This window comes from Mustela nivalis (assembly GCF_964662115.1).
Source record: "Mustela nivalis genome assembly, chromosome: 19".
Classification (NCBI taxonomy): Eukaryota; Metazoa; Chordata; class Mammalia; order Carnivora; family Mustelidae; genus Mustela; species Mustela nivalis.
The window spans coordinates 299,005-311,238 of record NC_139038.1 but is presented as its reverse complement, the minus strand read 5'-3'; the positions used below and the strand labels follow the sequence as shown (position 1 = coordinate 311,238).

General features: G+C 56.9%; 1 protein-coding gene across 2 annotated transcripts in view; it reads right to left on the bottom strand.

Moving 5' to 3' along the window:
• The window catches only part of DNAAF5 (dynein axonemal assembly factor 5), a 44,423-nt gene that overhangs the window by 10,541 nt on the left and 21,648 nt on the right, over positions 1–12,234 (bottom strand). For both annotated transcript variants that reach the window (XM_082714041.1, XM_082714040.1), the window contains exons 5-9: positions 10,640–10,872; positions 9,358–9,570; positions 5,109–5,252; positions 3,788–3,956; positions 1,375–1,522 (exon numbers count right to left, since the gene is read on the bottom strand). In XM_082714041.1, coding sequence (XP_082570167.1) covers positions 1,375–1,522; positions 3,788–3,956; positions 5,109–5,252; positions 9,358–9,570; positions 10,640–10,872 — 907 coding nt within the window. The remainder of the gene's footprint in view (positions 1–1,374; positions 1,523–3,787; positions 3,957–5,108; positions 5,253–9,357; positions 9,571–10,639; positions 10,873–12,234) is intronic.

Sequence of the window (12,234 nt, the reverse complement as noted above, 5' to 3'; positions counted from 1 at the left end):
AGGCTGAGCACTGGTCAGATTGTGCTCGGCCGTGGGAAGGCAGGCAGGCCCCACGCACAGCCGGGGTTAGTTAGAACCCATGTAGGAAGCAGGGACACATTGTGGAGGAAGACCTGGCACCCAACTTTTTGGAATGGGGACTCCTAGCATGGCAAGACGCACATGGGTTGGTGGGTGGGTCCCCGCTGGAACGAGGACGCATCCCAGGAGACCATGGGCACACTGGTCTGTGACCCCGGCCACCTTCGACCTCCTACCATCACCATCACCCCTTCCCAGTCCTCAGTCAGCCTCGAGGAGCCAGCGGAGCCAGCTGGGTGATGGCCAGAAAGGCCTGTCACACGTCCATAGACGCCCTGGAGAGCGAAGGCCATGCGCCGGGGGCTGGCGCCTACGGCCCATGCTTGGGGTGCTCTGTGGGAGGACCAGCTCTGTCCATGGAGGGCCCCACAAAACACCTCCTCACACCGAGAAGCCACATCCTGTCCCCATCAGATAACTCGTGAGACTGAGGACCCAGGGCAGCCCTCTCAAGCACCTGCCCTCTGCCACTTCTGAGCGGGGCCTGCGGGGTGCATGCTGGCAGCAGAGGGTCAGCAAGGCACCCCCGGGGCTCCCGCTGTCTGGGTGCTGTTCCAGCTCCTCATGAGGATACAGGGGAGCACAGGCTCTAAGGAGCCTGTCAAACCATGCCCATGCTCCCTCCAGCTCAGCCACATGGAGCCTTGCCCAGGGTGGCACTCCGATTTTATGGCCCCTGAAGGCTCGGAGTTTGTACCAACAAGCAGGACGTGGAATTCCCTGCAATTCGAAGGGCCGGGAGAGCTCACAGCAAGCATCCTGACATGCTAGTGGCGTGGAGGGAGCTGCTCCTAACAGACATGCTCCTTCCGAGGGGACAGGATCCCCGCATGTCTCAGCACCCACCCCTCCCAGCACCCAACTCTGCTCTGGACAGGCCTCTGTGCTGCCGCCGATTTAAGTGGGCCCCTCCCTCCTGCCAGCGTCCCTGCTGTCCCCTCCCTCCCTGCAGATCATCACGCTGGGGGCTCTTCACGTGGTTGCGTGGACAGAAGTTTCTTCTAACACTTTAACCACCAACGGGGAGTCAGTCCACTCTGTTAGGTTAGAAAGACTTTTAAAACCAGAACACCTAATATATAAACCATTAAGTTAATGTTCCCTAAAACCTCTTCATTTGCTGGAATTTTAATGGCTGCACAAAAATGACTTTGACTTTACATCTGCGCAGGTGGGCGCTCACTGCCGGAGCCGTCTGTTTACCCAGGGAGGGCGGCCGGCGCCACAGCCCAGGGGTGATCCCCGCTTCCGTCGGAGAGTGTCCTGCAGAGGCCGGAGGCTGGGAAAACCTACCCCTGGGAGTTGACGGTCTCCTGGGCACTCAGCAGCACCCGAGACAGGGAGGAGAAGAGCCTGAGGCGCATCTGGGGGTCTCTGGCCGGCTGGAGGCAGCTCCGGAGGGCGGGCACAAGCTGGGGTAGCACTCCTCCCAGGGCTGGGCCTGGAAAACACACACACACCCAGTCCCCGCTGTTCCTGCTCACGGAGGGGGACATGGCCTGTGGCGGCCAGGCTGGTGGGTCCCTCCACAGGACGCAGACTCCGAGGAGGGACCACAGCCTGTCCCATCACCTTCCCATCCTTCCGGATTGTGGTGTCACTATAAGAGAAACCATTTAACTCCCAAACCATGCAAATCATTCAATGTGGAAACTTTCTATTTCCTTCTTTTTTTCCAGGTTTTAAAAAAAATTCAAGTCAAGTAATATTTTAAACATCAACCAAAATAAATTATTCAGAACACGTAAGGTGTTTAATATTTGCCCCTACACTTGGCAGCCGCTGCTCTTCTCCAGCCTGCTGCTGGGTGGGCACGGGCACAGGTCCCCTGAGCTAGCGGGGGCTGCAGACACGCGGAGTGACCCTCAGTATCTGGAATCGCACTGAGTCGTGATTGGAATAAACAGTCCCTGGGGTGAGACACGCACTCTGACTGCAGGGACACGGGTCATGGGAGCGCAGCAGACCCCCCACGCCCAGGCAGGCCCTCACAGCATTCCACAACCAACAGGGCCCCTCCCGGCCACCCTGCTCATTCTGCAATAAGCCCGAGAACAAGCAAAGCAAGTGGAGTCCCCCCAGATGCTCTGACTCAGACCCAGCGTCAAAGATGCGAGATGGAAAAACAAGGGGTGCCTGAGGGCTCCGTCGGTGATGCAGCTGCCTTTGACTCAGGTCATGATCCCAGGGTTCTGGGACTGAGCCCCGCATCGGGCTCTCTGCCTGCTTCTCCCTTTACCTCTGCCGCTCCCCCTGCTTGTCTCCTTCTCTCTGGACCAAATAAATACATAAAATCTTAAAAAAACAAACAAAAAAAAGAGGATGGAAAAGCAAGGCCCATGGTTAACCTAAGGCCAGGTGTGAGTTTCGGGGAAGAAAGAGAAACAAGACCAGACGGGACACGTGGCTCAGGAACAGGACACCTGTACCACAGATAAGCGCCCTGTGTTCGCTCTCACACCCTGCGGTCTATCTCCCTTTGACATGCACCGAAGGCCAAGGTCCAGACGACTCTCACCGACTCTCACCGGAGGAGGAGGGTGTGGTCATTCAGTAGTCACGATCTCCCGCTTTGTCACACGACACAGAGAAAATGCAGCCGCAAGAGGACAGAGGAGTTTCAGGGAGCGTCTTCCCGCCCCTCCTGTAAACATGCTTCCAGCTCATGCCCGGTCCCACCCTAACCAGTTAGGCATTTTTAACACATCAAGTCTGTTAGATGCTCTCCATAAAAATAAGAAGAAAAAACCCATCCAAACCGCAAGGCATTTGTCCACACTAATGGGAAGGAAAGCTGGGCCGATCTGAGCTCCAGCAGGAAGACCTCCAGGACTGCATGGGCCTGGAGAGCCGCAGAGCAACCTGCCCCCCTGCCCGCCGCCCCGCCCCGCGTGTCCTGGGCGTGCCCGCGCCACTAGGGTCACTGGGCACCTGGAAACGAACCCCTCCAGAACACACAGGATACATTCAAACCAAGGGCGCAAAAACACTATATTCACGCTCTGAGAAAACACTTGGTTCACTGAAGGGAAAGTGCAAGCGTGGCCGCTACACCCCTGCCTGACTCCTACCACTTCACCCCTGTACCTGGCCGATGGCCCAGCCTTTCCTGATCAGCCCCAATGGCTCACTGGCTTGCAGCCTCCGGCCGCTTTCTAAATTGCAGGGGAAAGCTGCCAGTCAGAGTCTGACAGTAGTTTTTGTTGTTTTTTTTCAAGAATCATCTTTTAGGGACACCTGGGTGGCTCAGTTGGTTGGATGACTATAGTAAAAAAATCTTTTAAAATGAAGTAAGTCCAGTGAAACCTTCTCCACCGCCGGTCGGAGAGAGGAATCTCTACATGGCAGGGAGGAGGCATGGGTGTGAGCATAAGCTCTGCCCAAGGGAATGTTCTTCCATGGTCCGCGGCTGGGCGGGACAGGCCCGGAAGTCCACACAGAACTCCTGTTTGCTGCACTACGTGCAACAACGCTGAAGCATATCTGGAGAATGTGGGCGACACAGGAGGCCTGAGAAATCACACCTTCAAGGTTTAACACCGAAACCAAACGCATGGCAGACTCTGAAGAGCCACATTCTTCAAAAACAATGTTCTTGACATTTTTAAAATGAAGGTTTTGGTGCTCACAGTGCTGGCTCCCCCCGGGTGGGCGAGACTGCTGCTCCCTCGTGGTCTGAAGCAGCCTGGGCATGGCGGGGACTCACCTGCATGCGTGAGCAGTACGTTGAACTGCAGGAGCTCCACGGAATGGACAGTCCAGTCCTGGTGCGAAGCCGCCAGCTGCTCCAGGAGGGGACCCGCGTGCTCTTGGTAGAGGTCCTGGCTGCCGTCCACTCCCTGCACTGCGGCCAGCGTGTCCATGATCTCCTGAACCTGCATGTGCGAGTCACAGGCTGGGAAACCCTGTTCCCGAGGCTCAAACGCCCCCATGGAGAGCCATCCTCATCACTGGAGAAGGAGAGCTGCTCAGGCCAACCTCGAACACTCCACCAAGCACTGCAGGTGCCCCCCGACAGCCACTATGCTCACCGCGCCAATGTTGTCAAATAACGGGGACAGACGTGCATTTATGAGAGATCCAGCCACTGTGACCCTCTCCTGCACAATGCCAGGCAGGCCCAGAGCAGACACACAGTCTGCTGGCCCGAGATCACTCTGAGACCTGTCTTCCTGTGGAGACAACTGTCCCCTGGGGTACAGAAGTGGAGGGGACAGGAGACAGGCCAGGAGCCACCTCGTAGTCTGCAACCTGACAGCTGGCTAGTGTCCTTCCCTCGGGTCTCGGGTGTGCAGATCAAGGCTCTGCTTCGTGGTCCTGTAGTGACAAGGGGCCTGCTACAATATGTGTTCTTTGGAAAGGCGGTTTTTGAAGAAATAAAACAAAGTTCAGAGGACCCAGAAGGGAGAGGGAAACCAGAGGGCCTCCTGGATACAAGGTCCCATGGAAGTGCCTGGGCGCTTCTCCATCATGCAGGCCAGCTCCCAGAGAGAGATCTGCCTGTGGCTGGGGAGCGCGAGCTAGAGGGAAAACCACACTCTCCTGGAGAGGAGGCAAGACATTGTGCTCCTGATGGTTCTGGAACCCAGGGGACCTGGACAGCAGTTTCTAGAGCTCAGACCCAGAGCTGAAGGAACAGAAGTAATTCTGTAAAGCCAGCCTGTGATTAAACAGGAAATCACGATGCTATCTTCCCTTCTCTGAAGATGTCAGTCACGCACGTATCTAAACACAGACTAGAGGCGAGGACGGGCTCCCGTCCTGTTCGCATGTCAGCAGCCGTTGTCCCTCTGAGACATGACAATAAGCGGGCAGCTGGGAGTTTTCCAGAAACAAGGGCACCCCTCAGGCCACCTCAGGAGCGACTCATCTCAAATGTCCCCCATATTCCTTCGTCTTGCTTGTCAGCTGAGTCAGGTGAGCCCAAGGCTTTGGGCTCCAGAACAGGAGGATTTCGGGACAGAGGTTCCATCTGCTCAGACAGGAGCACCTCCGCCAGCATGAGCTCCATCACCCGCATAGCTCACCTTGTCGCTGAGGCCCGTGGCAGCCGAGAAGGCCAGGACGGTCACCAGCACCTCCACAAGCTGCAGGCTGCACCCCCTGCAGTCCTCCTGACACACGGAAACCAATGTCTGCACGCAGAGTAGCACGCGCTCCCCGTAAAGGTGCTGTCAAGAGGGCAGGGAACACCATGAGCCAGCTCTCCCCCTACACATGCCCCCTGCAAACCCCCTTCCCACCCCTGGGGCCCCCTGCCACCCTCCCTGACCCTCTGCACACCTCTGTCCAGGTCCTGCCGCCTTTGGCCCCAAGGCTGCCGTACTCCCTTCCCCATCCAGCCCCCCATTCCTCCCCAGGTCCATCCCCCCCCCAACCCCCATGGGCCTTGCTGGTCCCTTCTCTTACCCTGCCCTCCTATCCCCCCACCCCGAGTCCAGCCTCCCCCTACCCCCCCGCCCCAGGGCCTCCCTGTTCCCTTCCCCTACTCTACTCTCCTGTCCACCCCCCTGCTCCCTGTCCAGCCTCCTCACCTCCATGCCAGCCCCCCGCCGCTCCCTTCTTCTACCCTGCGCCCCACCTCCCCCAGTCCAGCCTCCTCCCCAACCCCACACCAGGGACCCCCAGCTCCTTCCCCCTTGCTCCCTCCCATTCTGCCACCCCCTGCCTCAGGGCCCACACCAACAGGACATAGCACACCAGGGCCACAGATTGAAACACACGGATCACAGGAGTGCCTTCTTTCATGGGAAAACTTCATGGTGTGCTTTTCCAGGGGAATCTGAACATGGCCCGAGAAAGAAGTGCTTAACAGTCTCTTGGTTATATTTAAAGAAGTTCTTTTTTTTTTTTTATATTTATTTATTTGACAGACAGAGATCACAAGTAGGCAGAGAGGCAGGCAGAGAGAGGAGGAAGCAGGCTCCCTGCTGAGCAGAGAGCCAGATGCGGGGCTCAATCCCAGGACCCTGAGATCATGACCTGAGCCGAAGGCAGAGGCTTTAACCCACTGAGCCACCCAGGTGCCTCTAAAGAAGTTCTTATGCATTAGCCACACATCCTGTAAAATTCACAAGGGAAACGACAGGGCATCTTGGAGCCGCCTGCAAATACCCAGCCCTCCCAGCCTGCCCCCAAGGGTAACAGAAAAGGTAGAGGAAGTGGACAGAACAGGAGCGCCAGAGCCCATGGCTGCTGAGGCTGGGCGGGGGTGGGGCTTCACCCACTTTTCTCTCTACTGCTTTGTCTTTCTGTACTGAGAAGTTTAAACAAAAATAAATACGATTCTGTGGTTTAGGACATGCTTCCTGATGGACGGGGACAAGAAGGCATCTTGGCCAGGGCCATCCAGCCAGCCGCTCACCTCCCGAACTTCAGCCTCATCAACCGTGGGGCAGAACTCCTTAATGCCGTGTCCACATATGCTTCTCATATGTCCCGCCACGTATGTGTCCCATGGGGTTTCACAAAGGACAGAAAGGCTGGGCTGGCAGTCACGGAGCAGTGGGCTGACACTGGAGCTGTGCACCCATGCGGTCTAACGGGGCCAGTCCAGAGGCGGTTCTGGACCTCTGTGGCTCATGCACAAGTGACATAAATCACAGGATTTCAAAAAAAGAATTCATGCTGGATCACGGAGGAGCATGGTCTGCACATGTCCGACAGCTCACGTGTGGGATGGGAGGTAGCCACGGCACTGGTGTCCAGCTCCCCCGGGGAAGCCAGACCAGTATTTAATTCACATTCTCACTTGTCCCACAGCCCAATTTCCTTCAGACATGGATGGGTGGCCCCCCAGTTGCTGAGGATGTGATTTCAGCTCGTGTCTAGAATGACCTGTACTAAATGCTCACGGAGCAGTCACTTTCAGTTAAGAGGGGACTGGGCTCCTGAGACGGGAGCCACCTTTACAGTGGGCTGGCTGTCAGGGCCACACCGGGCCCCGGAGCCCACGAGGAACCTCATGCTTTCCCAGCTGTCCCCTCCTGCGGGGAGCATGGCACCATCTCTGGGAAACTGGGCCTCAGCGCTCATGGCTTTCTTTCCACTTAAGCAGACAATGTTCCCCTCCGCCTGCACCCCAGAGGCAGACAAAGGCAGGGGGAGGCGACAGGTTCCAAAGTGACGTCTTAGTTTCTGCTCCTGAAACTCAGTGTCATCGGAGGTTGTCGAAACTTCAGGGGAGAAAGTGCTAGAGGCTGACATTTCTATGGCGACCACGCCCCTGCACTCCTGGCTTTTGTTCATTGAAGAGGAATAAATGAGTTATCCTTATGGTATCAAACAATTTCCTCAGCTCAGTTACCTGTCACAAAACAAACATTTCAAAGGAAAGGATCCAATTCCCTCAGCTCAGCCCCAGGTGCAGCGCTGGCCAGACACCTGGGGAGGCACCTGCCGCGACCCCGCCCGCAGCACAGGAGGCCCCATGATGAGAGGCCTGGCATGCACCCTCAGGGCACCTCTGTCTGGCTGACAGAGAGTTTCTACACCTCCACGTGTTCTTGAAAAACGTCCACAGCCCGTCTTCCCAGCTCCTGGGGATCAATGGCAGGAAGCTCGTTTTCCTTCCCATGCCACCCTGGCCACACCAGATTCTCCTGCTGCGTGGAGAACAGGGCTGCGTCTGGTGCCTTTGCCTAAACCCGAGCATTCGTCCCCTTTGCCAAATGTCTGAGTCTGTGAGGAAAGGGACAGAATGCCCATCTAGGGTTTTCACTATGGCTGGTTCCTCAATCTGAGCTTGGAACACGTCCGGTGAGACACTAAGCATGATCCTGCTGTTTCAAACATCACTACAGGGGCACCTGGGTAGCCACTCAGTAAAGCGACCAAGTCTTGATCTCAGCTTAGGTCATGACCTCAGGGTTGTGAGATCAAGCCCCGCATTGGGCTCCCTGCTGGGCACAGAGCCCAATTTTAAGTTTAGCTTTTTAGGAAAAGGAAAGGTTCTGGCTCACAAGTGTACATAGAGGGATCAGACTCCTTTCCAGCCGACCCTGAGTAAGAATGCAGAATTCACAGGGGTTGGATGATGATGTTAAAAACGGGTCTGGGGGGACGCCTGGGTGGCTCAGTTGGTTAAGCAGCTGCCTTCGGCTCAGGTCATGATCCCAGCGTCCTGGGATGGAGTCCCACATCGGGCTCCTTGCTCAGCAGGGAGCCTGCTTCTCCTCTGCCTCTGCCTGCCATTCTGTCTGCCTGTGCTCGCTCTCCCCCACCCTCTCTGATAAATAAATAAAATCTTAAAAAAAAAAAAAAAACGGGTCTGGGAAAAGGCAAAACATGTTACAAGCACCAACAGCAGATGGAACGGTTCCTGGACGCTCCCTCTCTGACACTTCGGCCCCCCTCCCCACTCGCTGTGTTTTAAGAAGCCTTGAGGATGGATCTGCAACCATGACAGGAACCCCTTGTCATCCGAAGCCGAAGGACCAGACGACCCAATGCAGAGCGTCCTGGAGCCTGGCTGTGCCCGAACACACTAGCTGGTCCCCCACCCCCAGGCCAGTCATGGCCCCAGCCACCGCTGTGGGGCCTGGAGCCTGCACCACAGGGGACAGAGAAGCGGCCTGCGCAGATCCCCGTTCCCTACAGAGGAGCAGGCCACACCCAGTGCTTACAGGGTGACAGGGTTGAAGCCTGTGACAGCCAAACAAAAACAAAGTCCTTATTTTTTTCTCAGTAGCGAACAATCATAAATTATTCCAAAGCTCGAAGCCTATCACCCAGACTGCTCCAACATAGAAGAAAGAGAACACGGAGTAGCCACGTGTGTACTCCCATACCCTTTTCCCAGCCGTCAGCTTGTTTGTTCTGAGCACATCATGACAATGCCAAGGGACACGAGTGTGGTTAGAGGCTGAGGACCGATGGTGGGGGCAGGAACGGGTGCTGACCACGGGATACCCAGCGCTGTGGCCCTGCAGCCCGTTCCCAGCATGGGCCAGCCTGATCCCATTCTGTCCTGCATGGTGGCCACTGGGCACGTGGAAGGTGGTCTTCGTGAGGCAGGACCTGCACTTTCCAGGTGTTTAGTTTCAATGTGAATGACTACTGACGGGACAGAGCAGTAGACAGCAGGCACACGGGTCCCCAGACAAGACAGTGTCAGTGGCAGGACCCTGGCTGCCACTCCTGTGGGCCTGGTGATCTACTGATAATGAGCACCTGGTAGGCACAGAGCGCCGCACAGGGTGCGGGTGCTGCCCACCTCCCCTGCACAGAGGACCAACCGCACCATGCACTCCGCCTGCCTCCCTTCCCGAAGCTTACATTTTCAGACCCTTGACAGATGTGGGGCCGGGCCAGCTCCGTGGCGATGACCTTCAGGTGCGGCTGGAGGGCCTCCCTAGAGCAACCTCGGATGACAGAAGCGAGGACGAGGAGGCTGGAGGGGGAGGGTGACTTCTTCAGCATGGATAAGAGGAGCTTCAGAAACACTTCCGGGCTGACGAAGGCCCCAATGAGCTCTGCAGACCTGGTGCACTGCGGGAGAAGGCCGGGGCTGACTGGCTGCCCGCTGTGTAGCCCTCGGCCCTCCTGCACCTGCCTGCCGGGCTCCCAGCGCAGCACACGCAGCTCTGTGGAGGGTCTGCCCCACGTGTGGGCCACAGGAAGTAAGTCCCCATGGCCCTTAGAGCTTCTGCAGGGGCCTGGTTCCCAGGATGGCCAGATCCTAGTGGGGCCTCACGCCCCTCCTCTGCTGCCAGTGACCAGGCTTGTTATGAACACATGGCCCCACGCGGGGTGGTCACAACAGCGGGCTTCGGGCAGCAGCCAATCTCTAAAAGACACTCGCTATGTGATTCCTGTTCTACGATGTTCCCAAATGACATCATATGGGGACACTGCCCAGTGTGCAAGGCTACTGTCACGGGCCCACAACATGTCCTCCGGGCAGGTGTGAGCAACCCTGCATGCACCAAAGTGAGGTCCACGTGGCCCATTGCTCAGCAAAGGCGTCCAGTGGCCAAGCTCAGGGGGAAGGGTTGACAAGGGAAGCCAACCCAGCTAGGCTCCCCTTCAATGTCTAAACAGGTGGTGGTGCTACCCGGCAGCCAGTGGGCGGGTGGCCACAAGAACTGGCAAGAAGGTGCCGGCTGCCACGGGCTGGGCCAGGAGTCCCTGCCTGGCTTTCCTTGTAGAGCCCATGGGCACACGAGTGCCAACAGAGCCAGGGAGGGGCCTGCCTGCCCCAGTGAGGCGCACAGGGACTGTCTGTCCAAGGCGCGGCTAGTGCGCTCGTGCAATCCGTCTGATCGTGGTGAGAGAGAAGGCACGGGGGTGGGGGGTTTGATTCCCTGAACAGTGTACCTTTACATGCTGCCCTTCACGGGCCCAGAAAACAAACCTGTGTGGTGGGGGATGTGAGTAGGGGCAGTGCGGACAGATGCCAAGACCCAAGGGGATCTCCTGGTGACTTGAATGTGACCTTAGCTGCGGTGGCAGTTCCACATGGCTCACATTTATCCAGATCCGCAGACCTGTGACCTGACACGGGGGAATGCTACCTCGGGAGCTACACTACTAATGTGACCAGAAGAAGGCAACTCACATTGCTGACCACAGTGCTGTCGTCGTCGGCACAAGCTTGGTGCAGGGCTCGGAGGATGACTTCCAGGTGCTGCGTCATGTGGTCCTCGGCATGCAGCAGCAGCACCGCCAGCAGCTGCGCTGCCTTCACTCTGGTCCCCGCCACCCAGTCAGTGATGTCGTGGCACACGGCAGGAAGGATCTTGGACAGGTTTCTGAAGACGAGCTCCCGACAGCCCAACACAGGGCGGTTTTCTGGAGGTGGAAAGAACAAGCTGGGAAATTCCCAAGTGAAACCACCATGGGTCCTGGGGAAGCAGACTCACCACACATCCCTTGTTTAAGGGGCACCTCCATGCTTCACTCTGACATCTAAGCGCAAACCAACTCTGAAGGCAGAAATGAAGTCCCAGTGTCCTCGCTGAGCTTAAAATTTTTGTACAAAGGAGCGTCTGGGTGGCTCTGTGGGTTAGAACCTCTGCCTTCAGCTCGGGGCATGATCTCAGGGTCCTGGGATCGAGCCCCACATCGGGCTCACTGCTTGGCGGGGAGCCTGCTTCCTTTCCTCTCTCTGCCTATCTCTCTGCCTACTTGTGATCTCTGTCTGTCAAAAAAAAAAAAAATTTGTACAGAGACGGATGTGTAAGGGACACACAATAAAAATACACTAAGTGCCTCATTTGCTCAGTTTGGACACACGGACACACACCTCGAACTACCGGTGTCACCAGGACACAGATGCACCCATTACCACAAAGCTCCCTGCACCCCTGCAGGGCCCTCAGGACTCTCCGCCCACCCAGGTGGCTGTGCTCCATTTCCTGTCACTGCAGATGGACCGTCTCTGGGCAGAACTGCAAGGTCCACACTTGAGTTGGCCCGACTCCCTTCCCCGCACAATGATCCCAGGGCCATCCACGCGGCGGTGTGCCTTCATCCCTCTGCCTGTCGGTTCCCTGCTGATGGGCCTCAGGCTGCTTCCCGGGCTGGGTTGTTGCCAAGAAATCTGCGATGAGCACCGCACACAAGCCTGTGTGGCCACGGCGGCCGCTCCTGATGCTGAGTGCCCATGGCTACATCTGCTAGGTTTCACAGGAGGCAGCATTTGATTGAAGAAACTGCCAAGCGGTTTTGGGCAGTGGCTGCCCTGTTTCCTGTCCCCATTGCGGGGCAGGGACTCGGCTCCTTCGTGCCCTCAACCGCAGCTGGGTGGCCGGTCACCAGTGAAAGGCACTGAGAGGGTGTGCAGTACCCGCCATGGCTTCACGCTCGCTTCCTAACGTGATTACTTGTATCTCTGTTGGTGAGGTGCCCTTTTTAGGGGCACTTTCTATTTTTCTTTCTGCCCACTGAAAAACCGGATTATTTCTAAAGTTTATTTATTTATTTTTAGTGATCATGCTGAAAGACCACCCTTACGCCACTGAACAGTCATGGGGCCTGTCCAAGACTGGCTGTCCATGGATGTGGGCTTCCACTTTGGTTTGCGTGACCTCCCTGCCGCTGCTCTCCGCACGCCAGCCCCTCAGCCAGCAACCCTGTGCTCTCGGTCCGTGAACTACTCTGAAACAGGAAGTGCTAGCCTCTCAACTTGGCTCTTCACAGTCAAAGTCCTGG